The following is a 15,162-nucleotide window of genomic DNA, read 5'->3' on the forward strand; positions in this document are numbered from 1 at the left end:
CAAAAAAAGAAATGTCCCATTCTCTTTAGGTCACAGGAAAAAAGAGAACAGATATTTGTTTTTACCAGTACTTTTAAAAATAATGATTACCTTTTGAGAGTATTTTCTGACATGTTGTGGTTCACAAAATAATGTAATGTATAAATAAACTAAGGTAAAATTTTAAATATGTTTGGTTTTAAAATTCAGGGATTTAAATGATAACATTTTGTTTCATTCATTTCACCAGTTAATCGAAAAATTAATAGAGGACAATCACGCGTCAAAATTATTTTCCTACTTGTCACAGCCGAAAACTTAATGAAGAACAATAAATAATTTCGTGGGTTTTTTGTTTTCGTTCTTTTTTTCCCCCCAGAGTGCGGTCTGCGGCCTTACCGAAGCTCTCGCATTGTGGGTGGTGAGTCTTCACAAGAAGGCGAGTGGCCCTGGCAGGTCAGCCTCCAGTTGCTGGGCCAGGGTCATGCATGTGCTGCTGCTGTGCTTAGCAGCCGCTGGCTGCTGACGGCTGCTCACTGCGTCCAAGACAGAGATTCAGTCAAGTACGAAAAACTTCAACTCATGTCTCAAGTTTAGGATTTAGTTGGATGTTAGAGTCCTTAAATTTGAAGAACACACTTTCACCTAAGTGACATCTTTTTAAAATTGTCAGATATTCTGTTTTCGAAATAATCTAAATAAGTATTCAGTGCTGCAGAGACTTAACAGCAGTTGATTTTATAGACTAGTTAATCATATTTAACCAGCTCGGTGGCCTTGGGGGTATGGCGCCCGCCCCGAGACTGGGAGGTTGTGGTTCAAGCCTCGGCCGAGTCATACCTAAGACTTAAACATTGGTCCAGGTTGCCTCCCTGCTTGGCATTCAGCATTAGGGGTTGGAATTGGGGGGTTTGGTCACCTAATGACTCCCAACACCTCAGTTGGGTTGAGCGAGGGGGCTGGGAATCCCCTCCTCTGTATTAATCTCCCAAAAAGAGCCAGAAATGACTCTAGCCACCTCCCACTAGGGGGATATGGCTGCGGTATATATAATAATATATATATAATATATATAATGCTTGAACGATCTAAACTGTCTTTAAAAATTGAGTCTTTACTGACTTCTAATATTCTTTAGTCTTTACAGACTCGTTTTAATAGTCTAACTTAGCAGTACACTTGTTGCACCAATTAAACTATACTCGTGAGTAGTTTAGCATAGGTCCATAAACCGATTGAGACAATTTATGGACCAAAGGTCTTGAGAAACTTGTAAAATTGTTGATTCTTCACCTGTCTAAATCGTTTTTTTATTTTTATTTGTAAGAGTCTTTACACCAATTGAACTTTAAAAAAGTAGCTTACAAAATACAGTAGTTGGACTATCTAATGAGTTTTTGTGGAACAGTTTAAAAAGTCTAGCTTGGCAGAAAACTTGGGCCATTTGAGTTTATAGACTAGTAGCATGAATGGTTTAATGAGGATTTAAATTTGTTTGTCATTTTATGTCATTATTTTTTTTATTTTATTTTGCTGTAACTTAAAAGATTGGATATGATGATTTTAGTGACAATAAATCACCTTAAACAAAGTGCACGAATTAAGACGTGTACCTGTGCCTTTAATAGGTCCTCACCACAAAGTTTATTTTTCAACCAAAATATGAAAGCCACCATTTTGGGAAAAAACAGCTTTGCCACAGTGATTAAATATAAATGCCAACCAGATGATGAAGGTGCTGTAGCGGCGTCTGATCAGGAGACATAACCTGCTACTGGTAATCATGGAAACCAGTACTATCCGTTTCATGTGGGGGAGCTAACCTCTACCTCCAAAAAAAAGCCTGGCTTTACTGGCACAAAACACACAAGGAAGTGGAGCCCCTATTACCACTAGTGGTTAAGGAGTGTGTGTTAACAAACAACAGTAGTTTGACTTTAAAGAGACTTAAGAGATGGAGTCTATGAAAGACAACTCTGACGTTTACAGGTGTTATTACTGAGTAGTTGTACAAATATTATTGTTACAGAAACAGTCAATATGGTAAATGGTCTGCATTTATATAGCGCTTTTCAAGTCAATGAAGACCTCCCAAAGCGCTTTACAATGTGCTTCACACGTACCCATTCACACAGGCTGGGGGCATCGTTGGTGTCATGCTCTTTCTGGACATCTTCCCTAATGTTTACTCTTCTGTGTAAGGTAATGCTAATTGTAATTCACCCTGGTCAATCCTGGAAGGGGGATTACCACATGTGAGGTCCTTTCTCAAGGTTTCTCTTTTTTCCTCACACTGAGGTTTTTGAGTTGTTCCTTGCCCGCATGCTGGTTTAAGATCAGGTAATTGTGCAATTTTGTAATTGTAATCCTGTGCAGTCCTTCGAGACATTCTTGTGATTAAGGGCTATATAAATAAATGTGACTTGACTTGACACACCAATTGTTTAACTTGAAAGACTTGCTATATCTAAAACAGCCCATTTTCTCATTTCTCAAGATATATTTTGTCTGAGTCACTACAGACAATGAGAACTTTTCAAAAAGGTTTCTCAAAACGAGTCAAGAATTCTTCCTGTGAAGCCTTTGTTTGACGGTAGCTTTCTAAGAAGACTTCGCGGACATATCAGAGTCTGTACAGTCAGTTTATACATCTTTAAAGTTGGAGGGATATTTTCAAACAAGTTAAAAAACTCGTTGAATTTGAATAGATACATTTTAAAGAAATGTCTCCTGCCACAGGCACTCAAAGGCCGAACAATGGGAGGCACTCCTGGGCCAGCATATGCTGAGCCGCACAAACGAGTGGACGGTAAGGAGGAAGGTAATGCGGATCGTGGCCCACCACAACTACAACCAAGTCACCTTCAACAATGACGTGGCGCTGATGGAGCTGGAATCCGACGTGCCACTTAACCAGCACATCTGGCCCATCTGTTTGCCCTCACCCGCGCACCAATTTCCAGCCGGTCAGGAGGCCTGGATAACTGGCTGGGGTGCCAGCAGAGAGGGAGGTGGGCAGCAAATTGGTGAGCTTGAAAGATATTAGTCAGGTAGTGCTTTGATCCTAGTGTCACTTTAAAGGTACTGCGGGGAACGTCCTGCAGAAAGCCAAAGTTCGCATTATCAACAGTTTGGTGTGCAACAATGCCATGAACGGCGAAGTGACTGATGGAATGATGTGTGCTGGCGTTCTCCAAGGTGGCGTGGATGCTTGCCAGGTAATGAGACAATATTCTACTTTAAACAATAGCTGGACTTTGGAAAGATTTACTTGTAAAACTTGGCAGTAATTCTCTTGAGAGCTAGTTAACAAACCTAATTTGAAAGAGACTTAAGGGACTTGAGGAAGATTCTTAAGTGCAGTGTTTCGCAATTTTTTTGAGCTAAGAAACAACTTTTCATTTAATCAATTTGGAAGCACACTGCCCTTGATAAAATGGTAAAACATGTTTTACATTTAATACATTAACATGATTAATTAAAGACAATGTATTTAAGTGGAGTAGCTAATTAGCAACATGATAATGCAAAAAACAATACAACATTGTCGAATATGGCCAAAGGCAGATCATAGTGGAAATTAGCTCATTTTAGGTTATGTTCTTCTTTTTGGACAGAGCCCTTTGAGACTCCTTGTGATTAAGGGCTATACAAATAAACATGACTTGACTAAACACAGTTATAAGGCACACTTGTTAGGAAACACTGCTCTAGAACATAGTTGGTCACTCTTAGCTGTGGGCTTATTGTTTAAGACGAATTGGACTTCTGAGTTTCAACAGACACCTTGAAAAGTCATGAGAGGATTGAGAAACAAAAAACATTTTTTTATGTACTGCTGTTTACCAACAGTTGGACTTTACCTGGCATAGGTGTCAAACTCTAGTCCTTAAGGACGCACAAATACATATTTTGGAGGAGATGTATCTAGGCTAGTTATCTCATTGAAACTCTTGTCTATAAAAATGACAATTCCTCACCATAAACACAATCAAAGTACAGTAGTGTTTTGCTGCAATCACACATCAGTGAGAATCCCAACACATTTTTTGCGCCAATCAGTCCACCTCCACTCCTTAGCTAATGAAATTCTTGGGCGAGGCATAGTTTTTGTGTACAAAGAATCTTACTTCTTGGTGATAATTATCCCCAAAATATATATATTTTTTTATCAAATAAATCACCATTGCGTCATATAAAACAATATACCGTTAATCATCTAATGCTAATAGTTATTTGTGAAAGGTTTAGCTAAATGTGGGTGGTCAATAAATTTTTTTAACAAATAATAAATTTACCAATTAAATTGAAGAGGCGAGTTTATCCTTTTTCTAAAGTCGTCTGGCCTTTTCGGAGCACCACATACGTTTTTTTTTAGTTATTCTGATGGGGTGGCTACACACAACTTAAAGTGAATTATTTTTACCGTTTTTGATAGTTCAATATACAGTAATCAAGACACACCCCCTTATGGGGAGTCTCAAGGCAACCTTTGCTTCACACATGCGTGATAACGCCAACCCTCACGCCCAGTAGCAGCTCGATGATTACATCAATGTAATTGATTCCCATTTTTAACATTGTTTGACCATTTTCTGACATTGCAACGGGTACATTTGTATAAGTCAGGTCATGTCTGTCCGTAAGAACAATTGTTGTCCCAAAGTCAACTCTTCAAAGGGCTTGGACTCACTGGATATGTCTCCTTTAAACTTTACACTCTTAAAACAACTACCAAAAATTTAGAGAACCATATCATCTGCAAACATTGCAGAAATCTGCTAAAGGAGGCAAACATCTAAATCACGCAGGATTTAGGCCATCGCTTTGCAGAACTGTCATTCAAGACTAGTTAATCTCTACAAAGTTGAAAACATTCAGGACTATTGGACCACTGTTTTAAGTGTCTGCCCCCTAACACATGAGAATTGTCAGCAGGCTTTACAGAATGATCCGATTCAGCTGTGACTGAATAGGGAAACTTTTCTAACATAAATGGACTGTCTTTCAGGGACTGGATTTTGTCACATTTATGTTTGAAACAGCCCACTTTCCTTTCATCTTTGACATACAGGGCGACTCAGGGGGGCCGCTGTCAGTCATCAGCCCAAGTGGGCGGGTCTTCTTGGCTGGTGTGATAAGCTGGGGCGACGGCTGCGCTCGGAGAAACAAGCCAGGAGTCTACACACGCGTGACTCAATATCGCAACTGGATCAAGGAGCACAGCGGCATTTAGCAACAAACTACCGCAAGGACTTAGTGTTTTAAGTTAAGGTGCACACATTACTTGTGAGAACTATTGAGGGGTCATTTACCAGAACAACTTTTGATCATGCTACAAAACCCAACAATACAAGGTGTTTAAAAAAGAATTTGATATCCTATGAGATGTATGTATCACAGAAAGTACATGATTAGGGACAACGACATTAAAAGGTATTCATTTTGAAGATCATAAAATGTATTCTTCCAAATAAGAATGAGAAATTCAAAAGCTAGTGGGTTATGTGAACAATTTCCCAAACGTTCAATATGTGCACCGCCTGACACATGGCATACGTCAAGTCGGTAATCTAGCTCCTGCCAAACACACTGGGTAACAGTCTCCAGAGCTGTATTGATTCTCTGATTCAGTTCTTCTATGTTTGCAGGTGAATATGGCGCCCATTACAGCAACATAATGTCTTAACACCAGCACACGCGATTCATCTGGATTACCGACATGATGTATGCAGTGTCTCGGGTGGTGCGCATATTGGACATATGGGGAATCGTTCCCATAATACACATGCTCTTGAACTTCTCATTCAGATTTTGAAGAATATGATTTCCAACATTACTGGGAAAGCAGGGGATTTTACTGTCTTGTTGGATGCTTTTATACAGCACTTTGAGTGGCAATTATTTGGCTGATAAGTGGTTTATAAATAAATTTAATTTTGTTCAATTTGATTTAATTCGATTTGCCTTGATAATGTACTTTATGTAATGTTTACATCTCAAATGATGTTGTTTGGTTTTGTCAGACTATTTGGACTCTCTTAAAACATGTTAAAAACAGAGTTTGTGTTTTAAGGCTTATGGAGATTTTTATTGGAGGCGAAAGTCTTGTTTACATTGTTCCCTAGGTAGTTCTCATCTGAAATACTAGTTTTTCGTACGAATGAGCTGCTTAGTTGTCAAGTGTTCGGGGGCGTTTACTGGGCGGCTGCTCCGATCGGTCGTCGTCTCTGAAACCGTCTGTTGTAATTTGATAATTAACCGTCGCTTCCTCATGATGGGGGGACTTAAAAATGGTCGCTTGTCTTTGCGACCCCGCCCACCGCAGGAGGAGTCTCAGGGTAGGCGTGTGGCCCCAGCTCTCCCCCAATGCAGGGACAAGCTGAGATTGTCCACCCTGCAGCCTCGTTGTCATCTGGTTGCTCAGGACCACCGCCACATCATTCTTGGTCGCCATGGAGATAAGCTGCTGAGCCAGGCCATTGAGCAAGCGGGTACGCTTAGTTAGCAACCCATCAAAGTGAAGGCGGAAGGGAAAGGCCACGCTGTCAATCACCAGAAGGCGGACCTTGGGATGTTGTGACAGGAATTCAGGCAGCAGGTATATTTGGGCAAGGAGCTCCACGTGGTCATGGCAGCGCACCTGAGGCACAACAAGGAAGCAAACGGATGATGACATCAATCGGTTTGTTTTTGAAATCACTCCCTATTTAATCTCTAGTGCAACTACACTTCTATTTGTCGCCACATACTTTACACTTTTATACATTAATTCAGGGGTTGGGCAACGCTTTCACTCAAAAAGCCAAAAAAGCAAAAAAAAATAATAATAATAATAATAATTTTGGGGGGGGAGAGCCACACCATATGTTCAAAGACGAAATTCTACAAAACCACCTCAAGGCTAATTCAAATTTGTTAGGCATTTTATATCACTCACAGTGATGATTTGAAGAAAATCCATGAAGGTATAATAATGCTAGGGTCGGTGTCCATATAAAAAAATATACCACTTAAAATGTGTCTCCTACAGTTATTTAAAACCGTTGAGACTCGTTTTGAGTAAGTTATGTCGTAAATAAGGGTTTCAAATTGAGGTATGAGCAAAGTTCTTCTGTAAAAATGTCACCAAATACCACAAATGAGAAGGATACATGTGACTTTTTGACGCAGAGGGCGCTGGGCAAGAGAGAAGGGTGTGCGCTATGTGTGCAGAGATCTCCCCACCCATATCGCTCATCCAAATTAAATTGCTCTGGGTGCTTGGTTGGTGTTGGTTTTTGGGTGTTGTCAGTTCTGTGAGTTTTCATCATAATGTGCCTTAACAGTGAATACTGTATACATTGTTTATTGAGCTTCCATATACAGAATTCCAATGAGACATACAGCCAAAACGGGGGCTGTTTGTGTAACACCCTGACTGTAAACTGTTGTTAGTACTTTGTCCTATATATTCTGGACTGAACCATCCTTGTATCGCTTTGGTGCCATATCTAGCTTGCGAGTCGTACGTTTCCAACCCCTGCATTAATTCCTGCCACAGAAGCAAAGATACTATTACCAGGAAGATGTTGGACAGTATATTTTGTACGGTGAAAGCAGAAGCCGTGTCGCGTTGCTCAGAATCCTCAGCCAGTAAGGTGCAATGGCGGACGGCTGCCGCAGCAATGTCCACCACCCTTTGGACCATGAAGCTTCCTTCTGTGTCAATGAAGACCACCTGACCCCCCAAACCTCCAAAACAAGAAGGTACTTGAACGTCCACAGCCAGCTGCAGACTGCAGACCATATTGATCTCCATTAGGGTTACGAAGTGCCTTGAAAATAACTATGAAGTGCTTGTCTCCTCACCAAAGTTGAGTTTTTCCCACTCCCGGTGCTCCACAAATCTCTGTAGTTTTCCCGACAGGAAGACCTCCTCCGAGTGCTGCATCTAACCGCGAGCAGAATGTCACAATGCAGTTTAGCTCTTCTTCCTTTTGCAGAAGGTCGAGCGCCGTCAAAGAAGATCCTGTATCAGCTCCTTTCTCATTCCTTATGGTCTGGAACACCTCCAGTGCCTCTTCTTGATTTAGACCTGCCTCTAGGCCAGATATCATCAGGTTTTAGTTGTTTTTAGATGCCATCACACGTACTCATTCTGGTACAGAGAAGCTTTACACTCTGATCTAGTCGCCAGTTTATGTATTTGTCCCGGTATGTGTAGGTGCGCGTGAGTGTAGCCCCGATCATTTTTTTCCAAATGTTTTTCCATTGTTGTACAGTCTGTTTCTTCAGTCTATGGCGAGTTAAAGTCAAGATTTGTCATTCCATTTTAAATAAAACACAATGTAGAAAAAACATTTTTTTTCCCGATGTGTAGTTTGTCTAAAGTTGCATATCGTGCCCAATCCTCAACAGTTTGTTTTGTTTAGTCTACTCAGAAGATTGATTATTTGCATTTTGGTACAGATGTGCAACAAATAGTCAATGAGCAAATAATTTGTAAATTCGTTAAAAATTGAAGCCGCTCAAATCGGGGAAGAATGTAACAGTATAAATACCTCTACTAAGCTCCAATGCAGTGACTTGCATGACGTCATCGATCATCTGAAACCCAGCGTTGAGAATTTTCATTTTGATCTGCGGACTCAGGCGTAGCGTGGACACCGGTCTCTGCATCCTGTGCGCCTCGTTTTTTTTAGCTTATTGTGTTCATAAAGAGTTGCCTCGATCTACGTCCATGGAACCCTCGATACAAATTAAAAAAAGATCCATTCTATTTTCGAATTTGTTCTTGAAAAAATATAGCTCGTGTCGTAGACGAAAGACTAAAATGCCATTCGACTTTCTCGCCGCGCGCGCGGCGGGAATTCCCTTACTTTAACACATCTGATTTCAAATTAAAGTGACCGCCCGGTTTGCATTATGTTCATATTCCATGTTATGACGTTTGACAAATGCCCCACAAACCCGAATAATGATGGATTGAAAATAAAAAATATTAACATTTCGTAACAAAACCAAATCTTTTAGTGACACGCTTTAAACGAATTCTGATATTTTACAGAAAAGCAACGCCACCTGTGCTTTTACTATGAAATGGGACCGGAAGTCTCTAGAGTTCACTATGTCGTCATTACATTGCGACTCCGATCGCACGTGAAGCCTGCAGGGAGTAGACTTACGGTAAATTTGTAATATATTTACTATTTTAGACGCAAAAAACAGGTAACGCATAAGTTTTAGTACACACTTAACACATAACTCAACCTTATCAATAATAAGTAAATGTGACCTTATTTTTTCTCATTGTGGTCAATGTTTACAAGAAGACATTTCTCTACACGGGGTTCCACGCGTCATCGAATACATGTAAAATAATTACAGTACTATTATTTTAAATGAATAACTGTAATTTTTAGCCAATTTACACTTATTTTTTGACGTTGCTACAAAATGACACATGTGGTATTTAAAGGTCTTTTATGTCTTGCTTTTGCTTATTACTATTATATTTCGTATCTATACTATTGTTCTTTTCCTTTTAATTGTTTTTTTTCATGTTGTAAATAACCTAAAAATCAAATATTTTAATTTATTTGAAACAGATGAGCAAAGGAGAGAAAGAGGAGCCGGATGAGTTAGAAGTGGAAGAAGGGAATAAGACGACAGCTCTAGGGGACGAAGAGGAAGTAATGACCCCAACTGAAAAAGAGCAGGAGGAAAATTGCCTTCCATCAACTGGTGAGGTGGAGAAAAACAACTCAACCAACGAAGGGGAGAATGAAGAGGATGAGAAGCTGTTAACTAATAGCAAAGTAAAGAAGAAGAGAATACATCTTAAAGGGTTAGGAAGTTCTTCCACAGAAAAAAAGTGTGTCCCAGGGATTCTGTACGTAGGTCACATCCCTCCTAGGTTCCGGCCCAAACATTTGAGAAATATTATGTCTGGTTATGGTGAAATTGGACGAATCTTCCTGCAACCTGAAGGTAAGGTTTAACAATATATTGTATTCGCCACAACTTTATTTGGGGGGTGTCTGGAATATTTCATAAAGACATTCCCTAACTTTTTTTTTTTTAATTGGGCACAGAAAATGTTGTGTAAGTTTTGGACAGTGTTGGCATGTGTCGCTCAGCCTATTGGCAATGATCGCAGCAAAGCTCTAAGGCTAGTACCTTAGCTTGGCCTTTTGGCTGAGAGTAAGAGTCCCGGCTCCTAGGCTTTGTAGCGTTTTATGAACTGACCGATAACGGATAATGGATAATTAATAAAGAAAATAGAAGAATAACCCTTAACCCCCCCCCCCCCTTTTTTTTTTCACAATCATGCAAAAATGTTACAAATACTCTACGCTCCGGGGGACTCAAGAAATATACAGTGGGACCTCGGTTATCGCGGTTAATGGAGACCAAAACCACCTGCGATAAGTGAAAATCCGGCGCACCTTCCCCAACAAAAACAAAAAAAACAACATTTTTTAATTTATTTTTTAATTATTATTTTTTAAACCCGGTTAAAAGTGAAAATCAGCGAAGTAGCGACGCCCCTTCAAAAAAAAAAAAAAAATCTCATCTCATTATCTGCACCGCTTATCCTTATTAGGGTCGCGGGGGGACTGGAGCCCATCCCAGCCATCTCCGGGCAGGGGACACCCTAAACTGGTTGCCAGCCAATTGCAGCTGAAAATCACATTAGTTCTCGCAGGTAGCTGCGGTCTTCATTGACGCACGAGCCGAGTGATCCACCGCTAAGAGTCGTACAGCTGGGCGATTTTACGTCCGCCTGGGACGATCGGAGACAAATTCACGACAGGGTTTTTACTTGTGCCGCTTCCACGAGCGAGCCCCTGACCCCCGGCGCGGTTTCTTTCGGGCGCGATACGCACGACACGAACACAGTTATGGGGGTCCCGCGCACGTCTGCCGCCTTTCGCCCGCCGCGCGAGGACGACCGCCTATCGTCGCGCTGCGCTACTGGGGTCGTCGGGTGAGCGGGCTCCCCCCAGTTACGGGGGTGGCCCGATCACGCCCGCCTCCTTTTCTCGCGTCGCGCAGTGTGACGCCGCGTCCGCCGAACTCGCTCTATATATTCATTCAGTTTTAATCATCACAGTTTATTGGTAATACAAATCAGTAATAACTTGAAGATTTTTCAGTTCACAACAATATTTTACATTATACAAAATAATATCGCTGAAATAATTATATTAATCTAGATTATTTTGTTAATTTTCTTTTGTCGAATCGTTCGTTATCACTTTCTGCATTATGTTTTGACTTATTACTGACACTGAAGAAATTACCAATTTTGTGTTGATTTTCACCTAATACTGTTTTGTTGGAGGCATACTCATACCTGTCAACCTCCACGGCTCCATTCCCTTACAAACTGTCGTATTTTCCCTTACAAAATACAAAAAAATCTTACACCGATTTTTTTTTTTACGTGTTTATTTATGTAGTTTAATATGTTATATTGTACATGTGTTTCCTTATATATATTGTTAATGAACATTTTGTTGGGAGACACTGAGTTGCTAGACATGAATGAGGTTTATTATAAAAAAATGAAGTCGCTTGGACGTTCATTGTAGAAGAAAAAAAATACATGTAAATATAATTAAGTAGAATAATACATTTTCTTATTCAAATTATTAATTCATTTTCTGCATTAAAATATTGTTGGTAATATACTGATTAAAGGGATGACCTCAAACCTGTCTTTTTTTCATTTTCTCCTTTTATACTTCCTTTTTTTCTTAATTTCTTTATACAACATAATAATTTGTAATATAATGCATCAAAGCGTTTGAGAATCGTCTCTCTTTGATGAGTTGAGCTGAAAAAGAGACGGACTTTCACTACACAACTGGAACTGGTTTGACTTAATTGATTTGCCGTTTTCGTGATCGAGTCTGTGTATACCGGGTGGTATCTATCATTGACAAATTTGCGTTTTTCTTGTTCGTCGCACACGTCTTAAAATCATAATAAACGTACTTTATGCGGCAAAAACGTACAGGTTGACAGGTATGCATACTTAACCTTCCCTCGCCGACAACCAGCACAACAATGACGTAATCTCGAAGCAAGGAGATCTCGTTTGCCGAGATCGGCGTGCAGACGAAAACTCGAACCGCGAGACCAAAACAACAATGGCGGATTTGCCTGACAAAAAGTTTGGAGTGCGGTATATCTTTGTTAAAAAAAGAAAAGTAATCGGGTAATAATGACAATTTTGTGTCAAAAAAGTTGCGTACCGGGGACGCACGTTGATTTGACACTATGCGTCTCCAGCAAAAATGATGCGTGTGTGGCAGTGTTTGGTTCTACCGCATGGTCCCCCGCCCCCTATCCACCGCGACGGTCCGTCCCCGACTCCCACATGGTCTTGCTCACGGCCGCTGTTGTCCCACCCTTAGTCCAGGCATGGCAGCGGCCAGGTCAGGGGCCAGTCCCCCCATTGTGCCATTGCGCTCTGGCTGCCCTGGCAAACCAAACCTCAGCCGCCGGGTATGCAATGCCTTTTCCGCTCTTACGGTTCGGGGCATTAAAGTCCCCTCTTCCTGTGTCCGTGTGCCAGAATAAATGAAATGATCTGCATTTATATAGCGCTTTTCAAGTCAATGACTTCCCAAAGCGCTTTACTGTGTGCTTCACATTTCCCAATAGCGGCCTTGTATTGCAGCCATGTAAGACGCTAACCTGCTTATTGGGGGTATTAGGGGTTCAGTGTCTTACCCAAGGACACTTCGACATGTATCACGGACAAGCCGGGATTCGAACTGGGATCAAGGGATCCCAGACGAGCGCTCTACCTCCTGAGCTACTGCCGCCCCAAGAGCGAGATTGGTTTTAAATTTCATTGCATGCGGTCTTGAAAAGGTCCTCAAAATCTTAAATTTTAATGGAAAAATGGAAATGTACTATTTCCTCACATGTTTAAGAATTTAGGAATACCTTTAATGTTTTCTCTGCTCATTGATCAACAGATCTTTTATTTTTTGTATGATTAATTCCAATTGCGCACTACCTTTGTTTTGCTGCAGTGTGACATTGTCCTGGCCCTCATCTGAGATGTTGTTCTGTTACAGATGGGCAGGTGAAAGCAAAGAGGAAGCGTGAAGGCTCCAGGAAGAGTGAATTTACAGAAGGTTGGGTTGAGTTCCGTGACAAGCGTGTAGCTAAGCGAGTGGCGGCCTCTCTCCACAACACGCCCATGGCGACCCGCAAACGTCAGACATTGGTGTCCGACCTCTGGAGCCTCAAGGTTGGGTGGGCGCTTGCTATTCAATATGGCTAATCGTTAGCTAACAGGAAGTCTTTGACTTGGCAGTACCTGCACAGGTTCCAGTGGACGCACTTGAGTGAGCGTTTGGCCTACGAGCAGATGGTTCTCCGTCAACGCCTTCGTACAGAAGTGTCGCAGGCCAAACGTGAAACCAACTTTTATTTGAACAACGTGGAGAAGAGTGTTCACATAGACAAACAGAGCAAGAAGCGGAAGTCGGCGAATGCAGGGCAGCATGTGAGTTAACCTGCACAAAGACACATCAAGGGAAAAATGATAGTCAACTTTTTTTCCAATTTTTCAATGTATTGATCTTGCTTGCAATGTATGTTTTTGCTCTTTTTACACTTTCTTGCATCATCCTTTCTTTTTTACAATGTTTTGTCAGCTTGCCTTTTTTTATTTTTATTGTTGTTTTCCATAGTCTGTAGTTTGACTTTTTTTGCTTTTTAATTAGGCTCTGCACAAAAAAACATCAGCCACTTTATAAAAGAAAACAACAAAATATTTGTAACATATAACATAAACACACGCCCTGGGGGAATAGGATGAAACTTTTAAATGCCTAGCCCTATATTGTTTTTTTCCCTTGCAGGGAAGACATGTTCAAAATCAAAACAGAGAAACAGAACCTCACCCGGAAAAAAAGGAAAATTGGATAACAAAGAAATTGTAATTACTTAAAATAGAATCATGAGCGACTCTTATTACATACCAAAACCAAAGAAACTCTTAATATGTTTATCTTTTGCATATTTATTTTTAAGGTCACAACTAAATAGTTTTGTCTTTGGTCCTGTCTAAAATGGGCAAGTATTGGTACCAGATATCGATGTCAATACTAGCCTTTTTAAGGTATCGGCACTCACAATACTGGCTGATTCCAATCGGCATTTCTCTGGTGGTTTAATATTATGTGGTATTTAAATGTATTTATACCAAAGTATCTTTTTTTGAAGAGCAAAGGAAATAATATGTACTATTGGTAATAGTGTGTAATATCTGAATTTATGTCTATACAATAATTTAGAATCTATCTTTTTTTATCTGAAAAGATTTATAAAAAATCCCTTGCTTTGTCCGTTGTTGTTTTTTCTGTTGCTGCTCATTCTTTGATAAGAACATTTTTGCTGTATTATTGCGGTTCTTTGTCCATCTTTGCGGTTTTTGTTTTCCTGTTTCATACTTAATGTTTACTACTCTCTACCTGAAAGCCAGCCCTCGACATGCTACTTATTCATACCATTATGTCATTGTCAGGTGCAGGAGCCAACATGGAACTTCAAGCAACACCAAACAGAGGAAGAAATCCAAACAAAGAAAAGGAATCAGAATAAACGGACAATGATGGACTCAAGCAGCCAAAAGAAAATGGACAAGGAGCACCTACACCAGCTCAAAAGCCAATCAAACATCTCCTTGCTATCCAAGATATTTAACTCCCAGCAATCTTAGCAGCTACAGGAAGAATGATGAAACAAAATCTAAAGTGCCAACAATCATCCCAAACCCGCAAAATTACACAATGGTGTCTAGTATAAAAATAATAACCTGCTTGAAAAATTGAGCTAACATGAACCTAATGTCATTTGCATACTACTTGCATTGTCACGTCTGTTATTGATCAAGCCAAAAGTAAACTTCTATTACCACTCAGTCCCATACCTGTCGACCAATACGTTTCCGCCATATTTTATGTTATTTGATCTTTTCAAATTATGTACGCCAATTTGTGTACAGGATTTATTTTAAACTTGCCTTTTGTTAGATTGATCTTGTCTAATCTGATGTCTTTGTATCAGTGGGGAGAAATACTAGAAAACATGTTAAACATGTTTTTCGTTTATTTAGTAAAAGAAACTTGTTAACACAAATGACCTGTTTTATACTGTATAGTCTGTATTACT

General features: G+C 40.2%; 3 protein-coding genes and 1 pseudogene across 4 annotated transcripts in view; 2 read left to right on the forward strand and 2 right to left on the reverse strand.

The window, feature by feature from the left end:
* Positions 1-8,321, forward strand: part of LOC148369105 (suppressor of tumorigenicity 14 protein homolog) — a 28,484-nt gene extending 20,163 nt beyond the window's left edge. The window contains exons 15-18 of the mRNA XM_088331029.1: positions 359-542; positions 2,719-2,990; positions 3,061-3,197; positions 5,054-8,321. Of these exons, the coding sequence (XP_088187155.1) occupies positions 359-542; positions 2,719-2,990; positions 3,061-3,197; positions 5,054-5,215 (755 nt within the window). The 3' untranslated portion in view covers positions 5,216-8,321. The remainder of the gene's footprint in view (positions 1-358; positions 543-2,718; positions 2,991-3,060; positions 3,198-5,053) is intronic.
* rad51c (RAD51 paralog C) lies at positions 4,513-8,916 on the reverse strand. Its single transcript, XM_088331030.1, has 4 exons — positions 8,523-8,916; positions 7,831-8,062; positions 7,541-7,757; positions 4,513-6,622 (listed from the first exon to the last, which is right to left on the reverse strand). Exons 1-4 carry the CDS (start codon positions 8,638-8,640, stop codon positions 6,152-6,154), a joined length of 1,038 nt encoding a protein of 345 aa, XP_088187156.1. The 5' UTR covers positions 8,641-8,916; the 3' UTR covers positions 4,513-6,151.
* Positions 8,557-14,919, forward strand: abt1 (activator of basal transcription 1). Of its 2 annotated transcripts, none has more exons than XM_088331033.1 (5): positions 8,557-8,643; positions 9,570-9,951; positions 13,059-13,234; positions 13,301-13,492; positions 14,516-14,919. In XM_088331033.1, the coding sequence occupies exons 2-5, from the start codon at positions 9,570-9,572 to the stop codon at positions 14,708-14,710; spliced, it is 945 nt and encodes a 314-aa protein (XP_088187159.1). In that variant the 5' UTR covers positions 8,557-8,643; the 3' UTR covers positions 14,711-14,919. The 2 variants fall into 2 exon arrangements, with proteins under 2 accessions (XP_088187159.1, XP_088187158.1); XM_088331032.1 differs by lacking the exon at positions 8,557-8,643 and adding an exon at positions 9,046-9,147.
* LOC148369108 (5.8S ribosomal RNA) lies at positions 10,583-10,721 on the reverse strand (annotated as a pseudogene).
* Positions 14,920-15,162: the final 243 nt, after the last annotated feature.

This window comes from Urocampus carinirostris, chromosome 3 (genome assembly GCF_059441175.1).
Source record: "Urocampus carinirostris isolate Australia breed hairy pipefish chromosome 3, RoL_Ucar_1.0, whole genome shotgun sequence".
Taxonomy (NCBI): Eukaryota; Metazoa; Chordata; class Actinopteri; order Syngnathiformes; family Syngnathidae; genus Urocampus; species Urocampus carinirostris.

Excerpts from the sequence above, each read along its gene's own strand:
- rad51c (XM_088331030.1), bottom strand. The coding sequence starts at position 8,640 with ATGCAGAGACCGGTGTCCACGCTACGCCTGAGTCCGCAGATCAAAATG. Across the intron at positions 8,063-8,522 it reads TGCATTGGAGCTTAGTAGAG|AGGCAGGTCTAAATCAAGAA; the intron begins GTATTTATACTG and ends TATCTGGCCTAG. Across the intron at positions 7,758-7,830 it reads GTGGGAAAAACTCAACTTTG|TCTGCAGCTGGCTGTGGACG; the intron begins GTGAGGAGACAA and ends TATGGTCTGCAG.
- abt1 (XM_088331032.1), top strand. The coding sequence starts at position 9,061 with ATGGGACCGGAAGTCTCTAGAGTTCACTATGTCGTCATTACATTGCGA. Across the intron at positions 9,148-9,569 it reads CTGCAGGGAGTAGACTTACG|ATGAGCAAAGGAGAGAAAGA; the intron begins GTAAATTTGTAA and ends TATTTGAAACAG. Across the intron at positions 13,493-14,515 it reads CGGCGAATGCAGGGCAGCAT|GTGCAGGAGCCAACATGGAA; the intron begins GTGAGTTAACCT and ends TGTCATTGTCAG.